The sequence below is a fragment of the Aegilops tauschii genome, chromosome 7, assembly GCF_002575655.3.
Source record: "Aegilops tauschii subsp. strangulata cultivar AL8/78 chromosome 7, Aet v6.0, whole genome shotgun sequence".
Classification (NCBI taxonomy): domain Eukaryota; kingdom Viridiplantae; phylum Streptophyta; class Magnoliopsida; order Poales; family Poaceae; genus Aegilops; species Aegilops tauschii.
In genome coordinates this window covers 187,409,468-187,428,681 of record NC_053041.3, presented here as the reverse complement: position 1 = coordinate 187,428,681, position 19,214 = coordinate 187,409,468, and the positions used below count along the sequence as shown (strand labels likewise).

Sequence of the window (19,214 nt, the reverse complement as noted above, 5' to 3'; positions counted from 1 at the left end):
CTGACAGAACTCTCCCTCGGCCTCAGCTGGATCTAGAGTTCGAGGGACGTCACCGAGCTGAACGTGTGCAGATCGCGGAGGTGTCGTGCGTTCGGTACTTGATCGGTTGGATCACGAAGACGTTCGACTACATCAACCGTGTTACTAAACGCTTCCGCTTTCGGTCTACGAGGGTACGTGGACACATACTCCCCGCTCGTTGCTATGCTTCTCCTAGATAGATCTTGCGTGATCGTAGGCAATTTTTTGAAATACTACGTTCCCCAACAACAATTGTATTTGTTTCTCATGCATTTAGTACAGCCAAATTCGATTTATTTCTCACATGGTATGCAACAACAAAATGCACCCACAACAATTCAACATCGCATTGCAGAATCGAACCAAACAGTTAAAAATATCGGCTCGGTTCAATGGGCTTGAATTTCATCACATCGCTCGAGAGAGTAACCAGGCAGCGGACATACTCGCTCGCATGGGCGCCAAGCGCGACCCCGTCCCGCCTAATACCTTTGTGGAAAGGCTCTTCAAGCTATCCGTGGTATGGCAGGACGAGAGCAGAGACGCCAGTACGAACCTGATCACGCCCCCAGCAGCCGAACACAATACAGATATCATCGGAGGTCTGGATACTGAAATAACACCCTCTGCTCATGAGATCATGGCCGTTATTGCTCCTTGGACCGAACCCTTCCTGGCCCACCTTAATAGGCAGGAGCTTCCTGATGATCAAAATGAGGCACATCGCATAGTTCGGCGTTCTAAAGCCTACAAAGTTCACGAAGGTGAGTTGTACAAGAAAAGCACTACCGGAGTTCTCCAAAGGTGCATCTCCGAAGAGGAGGGACGACAACTATTGGCCGAAATACATGCTGGTCTGGGCGGCCACCACGCCGCAGCTCGGGCCCTCGTAAGAAAAGCCTTCCGGACGGGATTTTTCTGGCCAACGGGCCGAGCATACGCACAAGCAGCCCTTGTCCAACGTTGTGTGGGATGTCAGCTTTTCGTCAATCAAAGTCATATGCCTCCCACTGCCTTAAGAACAATCCCCATCACTTGGCCCTTCGCGGTCTGGGGGCTTGATATGGTCGGACCCCTTAAAGGGGGAAGCCACAAAAAGAAATTTTTACTGGTTATTGTGGATAAATTCACTAAGTGGATAAAGGCCAAACTAGTAAGAACGGGTGAAGCAGGACCAGTGAGACTTTATATCCGGCGTGGTACACCGCTACGGTGTCCCGCATAGCATCATCACTGATAATGGCTCCAATTTTACGACCGGTGAGGTAAAAAACTGGTGTGCTAAATTGGGCATTGAGCTCGACTATGCATCTATCTACCATCCTCAAACAAAGGGTCAGGTCGAATGGGCCAATGGCCTGATAATGAGCGGCATTAAACTCTGACTGGTGCGCTCCCTACGGGAGTCAGACAAGCACTAGGTTGAGGAACTCGATTCCGTGCTCTGGGGGCTTCGGACTACACCTAACCGAACAACCGGATACACACCTTTCTTCATGGTTTACGACACAGAAGTTGTCCTGCCCTGCGACATTATTCACGACGCACCTCGAGTGCGCATGTACGAAGAGCGAGAAGCAAAGCTCGATCGGCAGGATGACCTAGACGGCCTCGAAGAGGAGCGCGATATTGCACAAGCTCGTTCCGCATTTTACCAACAACATGCCATGTGATATCAAAGCAGAGAAGTGCGGGCCAAGACATATAACGTTGGTGATCTCGTCTTGCGTCTCCCTGAGAAGAAAAAGGATAAGCTCAAACCACGATGGGAGGGCCCCTTCATTGTCGATGAAGTTCTCACAGGAGGAGCCTATCGCCTTCGTAATGCATTGGATAATCGCCTTGAGCCGAATCCATGGAATGCTGCTCAGCTCCGACGATTCTATGGATAGTTCGGTAGCACCTTTTTTTTACTTTGACTAGGTTCCTTCTTCTCCTCTCCTTTTTATTTTTTCCTTTTAATATCACATGGTGCGTTCGGATCTACCGAAATGTTAGGGCTACACATCTTTAAATGTACACACCCCACCGTAACCGGGGGCTTCTTTGACAAAGCTTATTACTAAAAGCTTGTGGCTTACATTGTTTACGTCGTTTGTTCTATACACTTTTTGCCATTATATGCACCTCTATGATTTATGTTTTTTGCCAAGCTAGGTTGCCTTGCTCCTGTGTTTATACCCTACGTTCCCGATTGTTCGGCTAGGGTGTAAAGGGAGCACCTCTGCAATTGTTACAACCGGGTAATCCGGATTTGTACCTCAGACGGGTGAAGCCGAAAGCTAGCGTTCTTAAGGGAATAATTGGTTGGCAAGCAACGACAGATTATTTACGTTTATGTAATTCTCCTAACAAATAAGAGATAGGCTTCCCGTAATTCTATCTTTCGGATCAAAGCCTAGGCATGCATAATTAAGCATGCCGACCCAAGGAAAGGAACCCTTAACGGAACTATTTTCCTTGGAAGATGTTTCTTACGTTAAATAGTAATATAACATAACTCCCCGAACAATTTTTGTCTTCTCGAGCAATATGACCGGATTGCCTGGTTCCCGGACATAATGAATGTTTATTACATTTAGCACATGGTATCCGGAAACACTCCAACTTCTTGGTTCGGAGGTTGAAGCCGAAGGCCTGCGATGAAATTTTTTGACAAGTTTAGTTGGAGATAAGTTCAATGATAAAGTACATTGATACATCGAATCGAACGCCTACTCTTTATCTATGTCATCTATAAGTCTGTTTAAGCTACAGTCTTCTTGCGAATATTTCGTAGCTATCATCACTTGGTCATATACCAAGTTCACGGGAATTTCTTTTCCTTCCGGTCCCCGAGGTCCAACTCGGGCCATACGATTCGGATCGAGCCCAGTGTAGCATGTTTTCACCATCGCCCATGCCTCTCGTGCACCTTCCTGGAATGCTGACGCCTTCCACAGTTCAAAACGGCCCCGGGCACCTTTGAACAGGTTCGCCAACTCCTCCATACTTCTGGAGGGGCATCGGATGGCCATAAGGCTTTGACCATACTCCTCATGGCTTTCCGGGCCCGCTCATGCACTACGGATAGCTCTTTTAGAACATCGCCTCGGAATCCGGATACTTCTTCTTCATGACGCCCGGTTAACAGACCTGCAAGAACAACACTATAACACTCCGAATTACGGGATAATATGAGTCCCCTGGATGGTTCAATGGTCATACTGAATACGCCGCCTTTCAGCCTTTTATTCTCTTTTTGTGCGTCCGTAATTGAGCCTTTAAGCTCTTTATCTCTTCGGCTTGCTTGTCCTTTTCCTCCTCCAGTTTGTTCTTTTGATTAATGGTCATCGTGAATTTCTTCATTTCCCCTAGCTCTGTGGTGGCGGCATTGAGCTCTTTCCGGCTAGTTTCAAGCTCCTGGGACAGCGCGTTGTTCTTCTCTCTGAGAACCTGCGGTCATAACGATCCTTAAATCGGTTGGTCCAATCGCTTCAAGTCTCGGGGGCTACTGGCATATATCTATTAAATTTACACAAATTATTACTTGCATATCTTTTGAAAACAGGTAAGCAACTCCAGCAAGTCCGTCCTGGGCGGCTCGGATATATGCATCCACGGAGCTTAGGGCAGTGAATTCCTGCTCAGTAAAAACTGGAGCACGCATGGTATCTTTTAGTCGTTGTTGATTCATCACGCTCTCCACTTCGGAATTTGTGACGGATACATCATCTGAATCCTCACGAGGTGGATGATTTGGCGTTGTATCCGTATTAGCTCTCGTCCTGGTTGATGAGCCCGGTGTCGGATTAGCCGATGCTCGGCTAACTGGGCATTTGGACACGGTTCGCCGTGTGCTCCTTCTGAAATAAGACGGGAGGAGAAATATGGCAATCTGGTTTTATGCCTAGGCACATGTCAAAGGTTATACCTCTTTGATGAAGGAGGGGGCTCGACGGCGCTCCCGGTTTCCTTTCGTTTTGAAGGCTCGCCCTGCGTAGATGCTACCTTCCTATAAGCCCCCCTCGATGGAGTGCGGCTCGCTGAGCGCCGATCCTGTGAAGAACGATTCAGTGTGATGGGTGAGACGCAAGTGGGGGGCTTCATTTTTAAGGATGATTTCCGAGTACTTACAATAGAGAAAGGGAGAAGGCCGGAGTAGTCGGCCATAATAGCCACTTCCGAGCCGTCAAGGCTTGCTTGATAAAAGACTCCATCATCAAACTCTATAAATATATCCGGATCGTCGCGGAAGCCGGGGTCTTCATTGCGAGCATAATCCTCTGGCTATGGGGAGGGGCAATAAACATTTTTGACCACCTTCCTCCATGTCTGTTTTAAGACGACCAGAACAATTTGATTAGCGCACCTCGATAATGAGGTAGGACAATGCTGATAATCAAAAATTTACCCATTCAATGGGGTTATACATGGAGAAACCTACCCGACAATTTAAACGGGTGAATTCTTCTTTCTCTCCCTTATAAAGATCGGCCAGAATGGCGGCCAGAGCGGCCGGGGTATCCGGGCCCTCGCGCTTATAACGAGATGCGTCGTCCTTTCCATTGTAAAACCATAAACTGAAGGGGTTGGATGCATCGCTTTATCGCGACGGCCATGACTTCGATTGTCGAGGGTTCGGAATGGGCAAGAAACCTGGCCTTGCTGACCAACCTCTTTACTTCCGCACTGTCTTCTTGCTTGGGGCTTCGGGGGCGCCAATTGAGGCGTTTCTTCAAAGGAGCACTGGAGAATTCGGGAAGTCCACGTCGAACTGGGTCCGGAAGGGGAACGTCCTCAATATAAAACCATTCCGAAGTCCATTCTTCGGATCCCTTTTTGGGAGTTCCGACGAGGTAACCTGATCCGGCTATGCGCCATACTTCGGCGCCGGACACTACGAATATAGAACCCCCTTGATGACGAGGGACGAGGCAAAAGAACTTTCTCCACAGTTCAAAATGAGCCTCGCAGCCTAGAAACAGTTCGCAGAGAGCGACAAAACCTGAAATGTGCAGGACGGAACCTGGTGTGAGGTTGTGTAGCTGGATCCCGTAGAATTCCAATAGACCTATGAGGAAAGGATGGATTGGGAATCCTAAGCCCCTCAGAAGAAACGAGACGAAGCACACCCTCTCCTCCTTATTGGGGTTGGGAAAATTCTCTGCTAGCACATCATTGCCAATCGAGGCCAATCCCGCCCGCACGGATACTAGATCTGCGGGAGGGAGATATCCCTGCGTCTGAAGTCGATTCAACTGGAGGTGAAAACTAAATAAAAATAAAAGAAATAAAAAAACCCAGTTAAATCAGGAATAAAATAAAGAAAAACCATGACAAAAACAAAGGGAAAAAAATAAAAAATACCGATGAAACCCATGAAGAAAAAAATAGAAAGAATAAACAACAAAAAATCAAGCGAAGGACGCATCATACAGCAGCAGCAAAGGAGCGAGGATGCACAACAACAGACTGGCCAGTACTGTACATACTCTCGCTTTAAGCAAGATATAGAGGTTCCTGTCAAGGTTATTCTTCTTTAGACCTCTAGAGGCTTGTCCTATTTGGCGCGTACTGCACTGGATACATCGATACAAATCCAGTCTATACCCCCTCCTGCGCTTTACCGCTAGGCACACTTTAGGCCAATCCAATCAGTCCCCGTCCGGTTTTGGGAAGGTTCTATATATTGATCGGCGTTTTGTTGTTGTTTCTTTTCATCTTTGTTTTGTCCATTAATTTTTCATTTCGTTTTTTATTCTTTTTTGCTTTCATTTTTTTCATCTTCGTTTTTCTTTCTTTTTAATTTATTTATTCTTTATTTTTGCAAACATCTATCAAATTCGTGAGAATTTCTCAAATCGGGAATATTTGTTCGAATTATGAAATCTTTTGAATTCATGAATATTGTTCATAAATTTTTTTGAACATTTTTTGATTCGCAAACATATTTTAAAAACTCGCAAACATTTTTTAAATCATAACATTTTTAAAATTTGTGGGCAGTTTTTGAAACCATGAACAACTTTTGAAATCCTCAATACTTTCTGAATTAGTGAATAATCTTGAACATTTTTCTAATTCACAAACACTTTATAAAATCATATACATTTTTCAAGTTAGTAAACATTTTATTTAAATTGTGAACATTGTTGTGAAACTCTGTACATCTTTTTGAAACGTCTTGAACATTTGTTTGAACCAGTTAACATTTTTTGAATTTGTGTAACAATTTTTGAAATTCACCATCCTTTTTTTATTTTCACAAACATTTCTTTTGAAATGCATGATTTTTATCGAATTCATGAACATTTTTTGAATCAACGAATTATATTGAATCAAAGAAATTTTTCGTGAACATTTTTATGCAAGAATTTTTTTTGAGTTTGCAAACATTTGGTCAAATTCACGAACATTGTGTAAGTACGCAATCATTATTTCAAAGGCAGGAATAGTTTTTGATTTTCAGAACATTTAAAAAAACCATGAACAGTTTTTGAACATGCATTTTTTTGAAAAAATATCACGATTGTATTGTATACGCAAACATTTTATTATTTTTTAATATTTTTTCTTCAAATTAAGATTTTTTTGAAATTTAAAACTTTTCTGTAATCTTGAATTATTTAAAGAAGAAAAAAGAGAAAAATATAAAAAGCAAAAAGGAAGCAAAATAAAAAACAAAAATAATAATGAAAAGGGGCGTACTGCGCCGCATGGGGTGGTATTACTTCCCGTCGACATTTTTCTCAAAAAAAAACTTTCTATTGACATATGTATGGGTTTCCTCCTGCTCTATTTTATTTTTTGAGGTGACCCTCCTGCTCTATTTTCGTTGACCTGGATGGTTTTTGTGTTGGTTCGGTTTTGCCTACACTTATGTGTTGTACGTGTTTCTAAAACTCATGATCATTTTTTTAACCGATGAAGATTTTTAATATTTGGGGAACAAATTTTGAAATTCATGATCATTTTTTTGTTTTGAAGAACTTTTTTTGAAATGCATTATTTTTTGTTCGAATTCATGAACATTTTCTGAATGAACGAGTTTATTGAATCAACGAACTTTTCTTGTGAACATTTTTAATATTCATAAACTTTTTTTGAGTTCGCAAACATTTGGTCAAATTCTTGAACATTGTGTAAATACGCGACCATTTTTTTCAAAATCATGAACTTTTTTTATTTTTGGAACATTAAAAAATCGTGAACAGTTTTTGAATATGCATTTTAAAAAAATCACAAATTTTGAATCCGCGATTTATGAATTTTTTTTCAAAATTCACAATTTCCTTGAAATTTTAAATTTGTCTGTAATCTCGAATTATTTAAAGAAGAAAAAAACAAAAGCAGAAAATCTAAAAAGCAAAATAAAAAGAAACGAAAAAAACTCCGAGATGACAAAAGGGTTAATCCCGCCCCGCATGGGGTCGTATTCACTTCATGTCGACATTTTTCTCTAAAAAAAACTTTCTATCGACATATGTATGGGTTTCCTCCTGCTCTAATTTTGTTGATAGGATGGTTTTTGTGCTGGTTCGGTTTGCCTACATTTGTTGTGTGTGTGTGTGTGGGGTGGGGGGGGGGGGGGCTTAATACTCCTAGATAGTCATAAGATAGGTATAATTCTTTTGCTAAAAAAGGCATAATTCTTTCCACCGATGCATCGAGACGCAAGCTTTGCGTTTTATATCAGCAAAAAATCCTCTGAGATTCCAAGCCGCCGCTGTCTGCCACTGCCACCATGCGCATATGCAGAAGGTAGGGCTTGAGCATTCACACCCAAGTGGTTGTATCGGGAGCCAGATTTCAAAGCGACCAAAGAGGCAGGCCGTGCGTGCCAACATTTTCCTTTATTTTTTGACCGGCTGTGCCAACATCTTTTCTTAATCAAGGGAATACGAACACTTTAAGCTGGCGAAATGTTAAAAACAAACATATTAATCTCACCCAGGGTAGATGTGCTATGCAGAGCAGAGCAGACATGCCCAATTGCCAACTGTGCTCGGCCTGGCCTTTGGTCTGTAAAATATGTTCCCCACTGGTTGACTAATCCTCCTATCGCCATCAAACCATCGGGTGATGGATTCCCAATCAGTGAGCTCAGCCAACGGGTTTAAAAAAGAAAATGTAGTACAAGAAGAAACACTATAATCTACGTTTGAAATTGGAGACTTGCACAAGTTTTATAACTTGACAGCAATTAGTTTAGCTTCTATGGAAATCGGCAAATATTCATGCACCCAAACAAGTATCTGCTTCGACAAGGGCCCACGCCGCCCTCTTTGGCATAGCGAGAGAAACGCAGGTGCCAGGTGTATAACCATCTGACCCGATTACCATGTACCCCTACAAAGCCACAAAATGAGTAATGTTTTCTGCATTACATGATTTCATCAGTGATACCATCAATATATGTAGGACATATCACATACTTTGCCAGATGTATACTATGGAAACACGACTTATTTCTTGTTTTCCAAACAGTCAAAACAGAGGTGCCACCAATTGGTACGAACTTTGTCTCTTTCGCAGTATAGCCCAACTCTGACAAAGATCAACAAGAGATGAAGGCACGTTAATTGTTATAGCCCTCAATGCACAACCCACAGAACTTACTGAGTATCTATCTAAGGGTCAAGCAAATAATAAAAGATCAGTGGATTCATTAACTCCACAGAAGACATAATTCACATATTTCTGAGCCTTGGCAACCCCTGCTGTTAAGGTTGTGTTTAGTCCAACTCTTATTCATCCTTAATTACCAGCCAAACACACAATTTGATTACCAGCCAAACACTGGCCGGGACAGGAAAAACATAAAAACTATACAGGGGGAACTTGGAGGGGAAAATAGATCAATCGCTCGAGAACTCCTGCTATCTTCCAGATTTTGATCTTGTCTTGAATCTGATTGGAAATCGAGAGCGCAGTTGCACATCTCCCAGTGGAGAGAGAATCAATGTTTTGGATTGAGAAATATCAGGGCAAAGTAGGAAACAGATCAAAGGCCAGGTAAAAAATGCTTCAAACTTGTATTGGTTCACCAAACCAAGCATGTCACTTAACTCAAACAACAGGGCAAACATGGGTACATTTTCAAGGGGACTCGTTGGCAAGGTCGTCGTCAAGCTAATCCAGAGCAGATGGAACATGCATGCTACATCAACAAGGGTTAGTATAATCTCTAACGCAAGTTGAACAGTATAAAACCTCCAAGTCACGTCTTCCAAAATATTCATGAGTCATATTCACGCTCGTTTTAGCGGCTCGTTTTAGCATCGGTCTATTGACTATGCATATCCCGTCAAATTTAAAAGCTTATGTCACAATTATCATTATGGAAGCTGATGCCTAAACAGTTTTTTTCTCAGTATCATTACGTTTTGCCTTGTCGCCATGCTGATGAGGAGCTGCGCAGCTAGCATTTTCTAGGACAGGCTCAACCGTTCAACCTCCGAGTTCCACTGTCGTCAGATAAAACCGCTAGCGCTATATATCTGAGGGGGCTACAGACCATGTCTTTCACCGGAGAGTTGAGCCTTGAGGTGCGATTTCCTGTAGACAACGAGCAAATGGTGCCTCCAGTTCCTACCACTGAGCCAAGCAAGAGTGATGGCCTGCGCAAGTACCTCCTGGTGATGGCTATCCTCGCGGCAACGGTGACCTACGTCGCCGGGCTCAACCCGCCTGGAGGATTTTGGCTGAGCAGCAAGGACGGCTACCTCACCGGCAACCAGATCCTCGTGGTGACGGACCACCCCCGGTACAACGCCTTCTTCTACAGCAACGCGGCCGCATTCATGGCGTCGGTCGTGGTAATCCTCCTCCTCCTCCTCGTGGAGCGGAGGGAGAATGCCGAAAAAGACGCCTCGCCCCGCTTTATAGATAAAGCAACAACCACGAGGTGGAGGAAGAATCCCAAGCCGCTCATCCTCCTCGCGCTGAGGGTGGTCATGGCGCTGGACATGCTCGCGCTCATGGTGGCATACGCCGCAGGGGCCAGCCGTGGAATGGTCACAACTGTCTTCTCCTCCGTGCTGGTATCTGTTGTGTCCATCTATGCTGTGTTTCATATGATCAAGTATATCAGCTCAGAAAAACTGGAGGAAAATTCTGAAGCCGGTGGCGAGGATAAAAAACATGAGCGGGCACGTCAGATTATGATGTTGTTCGCAATTTTTGCCGCAACAACCACCTACACGGCGGGGATGAGCCCACCAGGTGGCTACTGGCCGGACACCCAGGACAGCCACCGTGCCGGTGATCCAGTCCTGCTAGACGACCACTCAAGCCGGTTTGTGGCCTTCTTTGTCTGCAACACTTTTGCATTCGTCGCATCCCTGGCTGCCATCATGCTACTTACAACCGTCGCCAGCAAGCTCAAGAAGGGCTCTTTCAAGAGGTGGTGCCACCATGCGCCATACGTGTGCGTCAACGTGGCGTTGCTTGGCCTTTTCGTGGCCTACGCCATTGGGAGCTGCAGGAAGACTCGCTCTACCGTCTACTTATTCAGTCTGGTTCTCCCAGTTCTCATATACACCATCGTCCAGTTCATGATCCAGAAATTCCTCTGGGAGGGAATAGAAAGGTATGTAGCTGAACCAATTACTAGTATTACTATGTGTGCGTGTTCTGTTGGCTTATTTATCTCATGGTAAGCATTTCTAATCTGCGCTGCAGTCTTGTAAGATCCTGCCCGATTATCAGCAATGCTTTAAGATCATGCTGGGGGAATGATGATGGCCGTGCGACAGAAAACCGGCTGAAGAAGGCTCATTCTCTCGTACTGCTACTTGCAACTCTTGCCACGACCATCACCTACCAAGCGGGGATGAACCCACCAGGTGGGTTCTGGCCTGACGAGCGCGACGGGCACAAGGGAGGTGACCCGGTGCTTGTAACCACACATGCTAGACGCTACAGGGTGTTCTTCTACTGCAACTCGGTCGCCCTCGTGACTTCCATAGTTGTCATCGTCATGGTCCTGAGCAAGCATGTGACATCAAGCGTCGTCCACAAGCGACATGCCCTGGAGGCTGTCATGATACTAGACCTGCTCAGCCTCATGGCTGCGTATGCAGTCGGCTGTTGCCGGGATGTGACCACCTCCCTCCACGTCATCGCTCTGGCTGGTGCAGTCTTGGTCTACGTGGTGATCCACATCGTCTTCTTCACGCTAGATCCTAAGGTCAGGCCGGAGGAGGAGATGAACAAGAAACGCAAGCTGTTGCTGCTGCTAGCCATCTTGGCCGCAACCATCACTTACCAAGCTGGGTTGACCCCACCTGGCGGCTTTTGGGGTGAGGACGACGAGTTTGGTCATAGAGCAGGTTATCCTGTCCTCTTGAGTAACTACCCTCGCCGTTACACGACGTTCTTCTACTGCAACGCCACGAGCTTTATGGCATCCATAGCCATGATCATCCTCCTTGTGAATCCGAACCTCTACACACCCGGCATAAATTGCTATGCACTCTATGTGTGTGCTCTGGCGGGCTTATTTGGCCTCGTGGGTGCCTACGTCGCAGGAAGCTCCCGGCATGTGCGCACATCCATCATTGTGGTTGCGTTGGTTGCTGTGGTCTTCTTGTTCGTGATCTTAGTGCTTATAGCGTTGAACACGGCAGACAAGCACCAAAGCACGGAGTCTCAGAATGAAGATACCGAGCCTGAGATCCAGGAAGACGAAGAGCATCCAGAAAAAGAAGAATACACCACGGGAAAGTATTTGATGCTGGTGGGCATCTTGGTGGCGAGTGTCACCTATCAGGCTGGCCTTACTCCACCAGGCGGAGTGTGGCCAGACAGCAGCAATGGGCACGTGGCCGGCGACTCAGTCCTGCACGACAGCAACAAGCACCGGTACCGTTTGTTTTTCTACAGCAACTCCATTGCCTTCCTAGAGTCGACTGTCGTCATCCTCCTTCTGCTGCTGGGCAAGTCACTGTTTGACAGACCAGAGGAGAAACTACTAGGCATGAAGAGTAAGGAGCTGCTCCGGGTGGCCCAGTCTTCGATTGTGCTGGCCCTGCTTGGCCTCCTTTGGGCGTATGCCTCCGGCTGCAGCCGGGAGTGGGAGACATCTGGTTACATCGGTGCACTCGTCATCGCCGCACTGCTCTACATTGCCATCCATGTGGTACTATCGTGCCGTGACAAGAAAGGTGAATCTCCTGCCATGCAATGCAATTGCAAATGCACATGTAAAGCCGGTGGAGGAGCGCTGGAGGGAACTAAAGTTGGGGCTAACACTGTTTAGGGATCTTCTGCTCACATGCGTATCTCCTTTGTATGTACCTATATGTTGAGTTGTTAATTGTTACTTCACACAAGGTTCTATGTAACATTTTGGATTTGATCTTCTTGTTCAGATCCAAAATTCAGAATTTCTATCCTTGGGAAAAAGAGGACAAAAGAACACTCTAAACTAACAACACGAAAGACACATGCGATTGTAATATGTTCTTTGAGTTAATCAAAAAATTCCCATCAGTAGTGCAAACCGCCTGTAGTGCCCACATGCTGTACACAAGACAACTGGAGCAAATATATTTGGTGCTTCATCAAGTCCAGTCTATACTGTAGGGTTACCCATAACAGTGGTGTATCTTTGAAATAACGATGGACTTGCATTCTTGTTAACCATAAATTCTTAAAATTAGAATGAACATGTTCATGCAAATTCTTCACCAGCATTTGTGACAAAAGGTAACTAGACACGCACCTGGAGCCTTTCTTAGGCATCATTCCAACCAAACCAATCCAAAACTCACCAGGTTGCCTTTCCCATGGCACCTGACCCTGCAAACATAGCGTTACAACCTATGTAGTATCACAAGGGCAATTCAGCGATCACCAACCTTGCAGTCGCACAAGGCAATTTTGTTGAAAATGATCTGGACAACCTCCACAGGGGTGCTATCTCAATTCATAGACCAGCCTGCATCCAAGTGCTCCTGAACATATAATTATACATTAGCATGAATGCATGATGTAACATTGCACTGCAACTTAGACAAGGCAGTTAAATCATAAGCATCGGAATAATTTTTGGAGTCACCTTATATTCAGAGGGGAAATGTTAACATCCAGTAGCTGGTGCAAGTTGCACTTGAAAAAAAAAATATTAGTAAGAGATGTGCCCACATATTTAGTTGACTTGAGAATCATATCACAAATTCTATATTACATGTTTACAAACTAGTCCTCTGTCTTATGGACACCAAGTCAAGTCTTCATAGAAAAAAATATCAAGCCCACTATCTTTCTGTTCACGCGGCCAGTACACCACTTGCAAGTCTCCAGTTCACGCTGACATATAAACCACTATGCAAGTCCATCTCTGATCTTACATAATCCCTCCGTCCGGATTCCAGAATTACTTGTCGCGGAATCCAGACGTATTTTAGTTCTAGATACATTCATTTTTATCCATTTCTGCGACAAGTAATTCAGGACGGAGGGAGTACTATGTTAGGCACTAAACCCTTGCACATTACTTGGTTCATTGTCCGATGCCTGTTAGTTACAAACAACTTGAAAGGAGGTGTATGAAGAGAAGATACGATCTCAATTTTTAATCAACATAATTCAACAAAGTCTGTCAGAGATCCACTTATTCTGCCATGCCAATATCCAGAACTGCAATGGCCAAGCAGGGCAACTATATAGGAACGGGAAAGAGATAAAACCGCTAAACATTAATTACATCCTTGACAGTGTAAGGAGACTCTTTCCCTGCACTGTCAAGCAAATGGAGCCTGAGAATCCAGTTGACAAGCCATTGGAGTGTAACTTTGGGAAGTACCTCCTGATGCTAGCCATTTTGGTGGCCGCTGTAACGCCTGTTGGAGAGTTCAACCTGCCAGGGGGAGTACGCCATCGGAAGCTGCAGAGAAGCTGACAATACCATCTAAGTGTGCAGTCTGGGTGGTATCATTCTTGCATAAATTTTCTTCCACGTGGTGTTTCATGGATGTGTCATGGAAGTTGAAGCGACTCAGACCAACAGCGGGTACTGAACACATAATTCTTCTGCTTCCTAAGATTTCCTTTTCATCCTTCATGACTCAACTGATCAAACATGTTTATCTGAAAAACATAATGCAGCTTCTGTACTGCCCTTGGAAACTCCGAGCCTGATATCCTTTTCATCCTCCTATCGTTCCTTTGAAGGACGTAAACTCTAAGAAGTTGACCAAGTGATTTACGTTTGGAATTACAGTCTTGCAGATACACTTAATGGCATCGAAATTTGAGTTATAGCTGGGGACCGGGTTCCTGTAATGGGCTCATGACTTTGTGCCTACCTATCCTAGGTAAGAGTGGGCGGCCCAAACAGGTGGAAGATCCTCAGGTGGAATGGAAACCGACATAGAATATGGTCCTAGTGCAGTTTACATATTCACGGTGTTTACTAGTAAAATGTAGGAACACACATGAGGTTCAGGCAACACACCCAATCTGGCATCATAAGGTCCATAGTATAACATACTATAAAGTGGGAGCCATAGAACAGGAGGCACACCTGGAATTACGTCTGTCCATTGCAGAGAACTTCAGAGAAAGCATCGCCCCAGCTGCAGCGCCTGGCGAGCTGGGCGGGAGAAAAAAGACAGATCACAGGATTTGCCGGTTTCTTGCAGGCATTTCGTCGAGCACCAGTCCTGCATCCGTACGGGGGCATTTAGTCGAGCAGCGTCCGGGCATTCCGACGGGGGCATCTCGTCAACCATCATTGGTGCGCTCTTTGAGCCGAGCTCGGCCTGCTTCAGTCACCTCCTGCGGCTTCTCGCAGCCCGGCCGCCGCTTGTCTCCCATAATATAGTGCATCAGCACCGGCGGACTTGGCGCTGCGATATGGCAAGGAACTCCGATCTTGATTCAGGCAGTAAATTACGCCATGAGAGCGAGCAGGTCGAACGCGGGAATCCACTCCTCATGATCGCAAGCTGCATGTCGGCATGTGGCAGATTGGGTTCGCGATTGCTGCGGCAACTCCAACTGTACTAGACTCTGCAAGCGGACGAGACATATATGACACCCATAGGGCTGCAGAGTCTACCGTTCCACTCTTATACAGTTACGATGCAACAGGATAGAAATATTTGGCTTGTGATTTATCTGTCAATAATATGCGATTGTGTAAAAAAATATTCATCTTTTTTTTTTTTTTAGAAATGGAGGAGGACCACCGGCCTCTGCATCTGGACGATGCATGCAGCCACTTTATTAATTATTCACACAAAATCTTATAAAGTCATACAATAGTAAGACTAAAGCCACCGTCTAGGCAAAAGAAATAATATAAGGAAACTCTTAGATGAATCGGGAAACTGGGTAGAAGAAAAGGAGTTGACGGATCACATCACTAAATATTTTTCAAAGCTTTTCACTTCGGAAGTTCAGCATCCGAATCAAGAGGTTTTATCACTTGTCCGTAGGAGAGTGTCAAATGAAATGAACAGTGCTCTACTTGCCCCTTATACCGCGAAAGATGTTCGCAAGGCTTTATTCGATATTGGGGACTTAAAAGCTCCAGGGCCAGATGGTCTCCATGCTATTTTCTACAAAAGGTTCTGGCCTATGCTGGGGGAGGACCTAATTGAGGAGGTTCTGAAAGCAGTCAATACATATATTATCTTGACCGGTTGGAATGATACGGCGATCGTGATGATTCCTAAGATTAATACACCAGAAAAGGTAACACAAATTAGATCGATCAGCTTATGTAATGTGGTATACAAAACAATTGCAAAAATGGTGACTACCCGTTTGAAGGTTTTTTTTATCAGAAATCATTAGCCCAACACAGAGTGCATTCGTACTGGGAAGACTGATAACGTATAATATTTTAGTGGCCTATGAATGTATTCACACAATTAAGAACAGAAGAGAAGGTAGAGAGGGCATGTGTGCCATAAAACTTGACATGCACAAAGCATACGATAGAGTCGAGTGGCCTTTTTTTGAAAGAGATTATCTTGAGATTAGGTTTTCGTCAAGAATGGGTGAATTTGATTATGCAATGTGTCTTAACTGTCGAATACAGAGTAAGGATCGGTGCAGAGGAAAGTGAGAGCTTCAAGCCTACTAGAGGGTTGAGGCAGGGTGATCCGCTTTCACCATACCTCTTCTTGCTATGCACCGAGGGGTTGAATGCATTGCTGACACATGCCGAGGAAAACGAAAACATATCAGGAGTTAAAGTATGTAGGGACGCCCCGCCAGTCACAAATCTTCTCTTTGCGGATGATCCATTGATCTTGATGAAAGCCAATCAGCATAGTGCAGCGGCGTTGAAATCAGCATTAGATTTATATTGTGTGGCGTCGGGACAACTGGTAAGTGTGGAAAAGTCTAGCATTTTCTTTAGTCCTAATACAACGGTTGAGATCAGAGAACAAATGTGTACAACGCTGAATATAATGACAGAGGCAATGAATGATAAATACCTGGGTTTACCAGCCAACGTGGGTGCTGACAAATCAGACTGCTTTAAAATTCTGATTGAACGAATTGTTAAGAAAATTAATGGTTGGAAGGAAAAATTACTGTCCGCCGGGGGGAAGGAGATCCTACTCAAGGCTGTGATCCAAGCCATACTTACCTATGCAATATCGGTCTTTAAAATTCCTAAAAAAATTGTAAAGGAATCATTGACGCGATAGCGCATTTCTGGTGGGGTGACAAGGAGAACCAGAGGAGGATGCACTGGATGGCCTGGTGGAAAATGTGTGTACCAAAAAACCAAGGTGGAATGGGATTCCGTGATATCCACTGTTTCAACCTGGCTTTGCTCGCCAAACAAGCATGGCGTCTTATTGATAATCCTGATTCCTTGTGTGCCACTATTCTGAGGGCCAAGTACTACCCTGATGACGATTTGCTGAAGTCTAACCCAAAGTGTGGAGCTTCTTTAACCTGGCAGAGCATTATGGCATGTATAACTACTCTGAAACGTGGCTATATTTGACGAGTGGGTAATGGACATAACATCAATATCTGGGAAGATGCCTGGATCCTGAACAGTGTCACTAGGAAGATTGTGACCCCTAGGGGGAGCCATTTGCTATCAAAAGTGAGTGACCTGATTGACCCTGCTTCCAACAATTGGGACGAGGAACTGATTAGACAAACTATGTGGCCCATTGACGCACAACGAATTCTTTCAATCCCACTTTCGCAATATGATATGACATATTTCATTGCCTGGAGTTACACAAAAAATGGTATGTTCTCGGTAAGGTCTGCTTACTCGGTGGAATGGAATTATCAGTATGGGAGTAGACTCAAATATTCTAATGGGATGGGGCGAAGCATACCAAATCCTATTTGGTGTCAGATATGGAAGTTATCCTGCCCAGCAAAAGTAAAAAAAATTATATGGCGTACATTACATGGCACTCTCCCATGCCGGGTAACACTCGCTAATAGACACATGAAGGTCTCGCCCTCTTGCCCGACTTGCTCTCGGGGTTTAGAAGATACGAAACACATGCTTTTCCTCTGTAGTAAAGCAAAGGAGGTTTGGAAGAGACTAGGGATGGATGTGATTATTGATAAATCTTGTGAGGTTGATCTTGCCGGGAGGCAATATTGGAATACCTTCTACTTCTTCCAGACCAAGACTTGAGTATTATGGGGTACCAAAATGTACGTGAAATGATAGCTATTTCAGCTTGGTACCTATGGTGGGAAAGACGAAAGTTAGTGCATAAGGAATTAACTCAGAATGCAAATCAGATAGCAATGGGGATCATAGCTCTCACATCCAACTTTGTAAATGCATCATCTCCAAAGGAAATGATGAAAAAGGGGGGTTGGTACTGTCCTCCTAGGGGTTTTGTGAAACTTAATGTTGACGCCTCTTTTGATCATGATATGTTGAAGGGTACAATGGGGGCAGTTTTAAGAGACCACAAAGGTAGGTTCATTGCAGGAGGAAATGGAAATATTGACTATTGTGCGGATGTTTTGATGGCTGAACATTTATCTCTCAAGTTTGGCCTAACAATGGCGCAAAGGGCGGGGTGTAACCACCTAATCATCAACTCAGACAACATGGAGGTGGTAGAGACCATTGATACGTCTCCAACGTATATATAATTTTTGATTGTTCCATGCTATTATATTATCTGTTTTGGATGTTTAATGGGCTTTATTATGCACTTTTATATTATTTTTGGGACTAACCTACTAACCGGAGGCCCAGTGCAAATTGTTGTTTTTTTTGCCTATTTCAGTGTTTCGCAGAAAAGGAATATCAAACGGAATCCAGACGGAATGAAACCTTCGGGGGAGTTATTTTTGGAACAAACACAATCCAGAAGACTTAGAGTGGACGTCAAGGAAGCAACGAGGCGGCCACGAGGTAGGGAGGCGCGCCCCCACCCTCATGGGCCCCTCGTGGCTCCACCGACCTACTTCTTTCGCCTATATATACTCATATACCCTGAAAACATCCGGGAGCACCACGAAACACTATTTCCACCGTCGCAACCTTCTGTACCCGAGAGATCCCATCTTGGGGCCTTTTCCGGTGCTCCACCGGAGGGGGAATCGATCACGGAGGGCTTCTACATCAACACCATAGCCTCTCCGATGATGTGTGAGTAGTTTACCACAGACCTTCGGGTCCATAGTTATTAGCTAGATGGCTTCTTCTCTCTCTTTGGATCTCAATACAAAGTTCTCCTCGATTCTCTTGGAGATCTATTTGATGTAATACTTTTTTGTGGTGTGTTTGTCGAGATCCGATGAATTGTGGGTTTATGATCGAGATTATCTATGAACAATATTTGGTTCTTCTCTGAATTATTATATGTATGATTTGTTATCTTTGCAAGTCTCTTCGAATTATCAGTTTGGTTTGGCCTACTAGATTGATCTTTCTTGCAATGGGAGAAGTGCTTAGCTTTGGGTTCAATCTTGCGGTGTCCTTTCCCAGCGACAGCAGGGGCAGCAAGGCACGTATTGTATTGTTGCCATCGAGGATAAAAAGATGGGGTTTATATCATATTGCTTGAGTTTATCCCTCTACATCATGTCATCTTGCCTAATGTGTTACTCTATTCTTATGAACTTAATACTCTAGACGCATGCTGGATAGCGGTCGATGTGTGGAGTAATAGTAGTAGATGCAGAATCGTTTCGGTCTACTTGTCGCGGACGTGATGCCTATATACATGATCATGCCTAGATATTCT

The 19,214-nt window shown here is 44.5% G+C and overlaps 1 protein-coding gene and 1 long non-coding RNA gene across 2 annotated transcripts; one reads left to right on the top strand and one right to left on the bottom strand.

The window, feature by feature from the left end:
• Positions 1 to 7,845: 7,845 nt before the first annotated feature.
• On the bottom strand, positions 7,846 to 15,037 carry LOC120969976 (uncharacterized). The gene is made up of 3 exons (XR_006666455.2): positions 12,867 to 15,037; positions 12,731 to 12,807; positions 7,846 to 8,550 (listed from the first exon to the last, which is right to left on the bottom strand). It is a non-coding gene; the product is annotated as an uncharacterized lncRNA (long non-coding RNA).
• LOC109733924 (uncharacterized) lies at positions 8,549 to 12,455 on the top strand. Its single transcript, XM_045230980.2, has 2 exons — positions 8,549 to 10,594; positions 10,687 to 12,455. The coding sequence occupies exons 1-2, from the start codon at positions 9,522 to 9,524 to the stop codon at positions 12,263 to 12,265; spliced, it is 2,652 nt and encodes an 883-aa protein (XP_045086915.1). The 5' UTR covers positions 8,549 to 9,521; the 3' UTR covers positions 12,266 to 12,455.
• Positions 15,038 to 19,214: the final 4,177 nt, after the last annotated feature.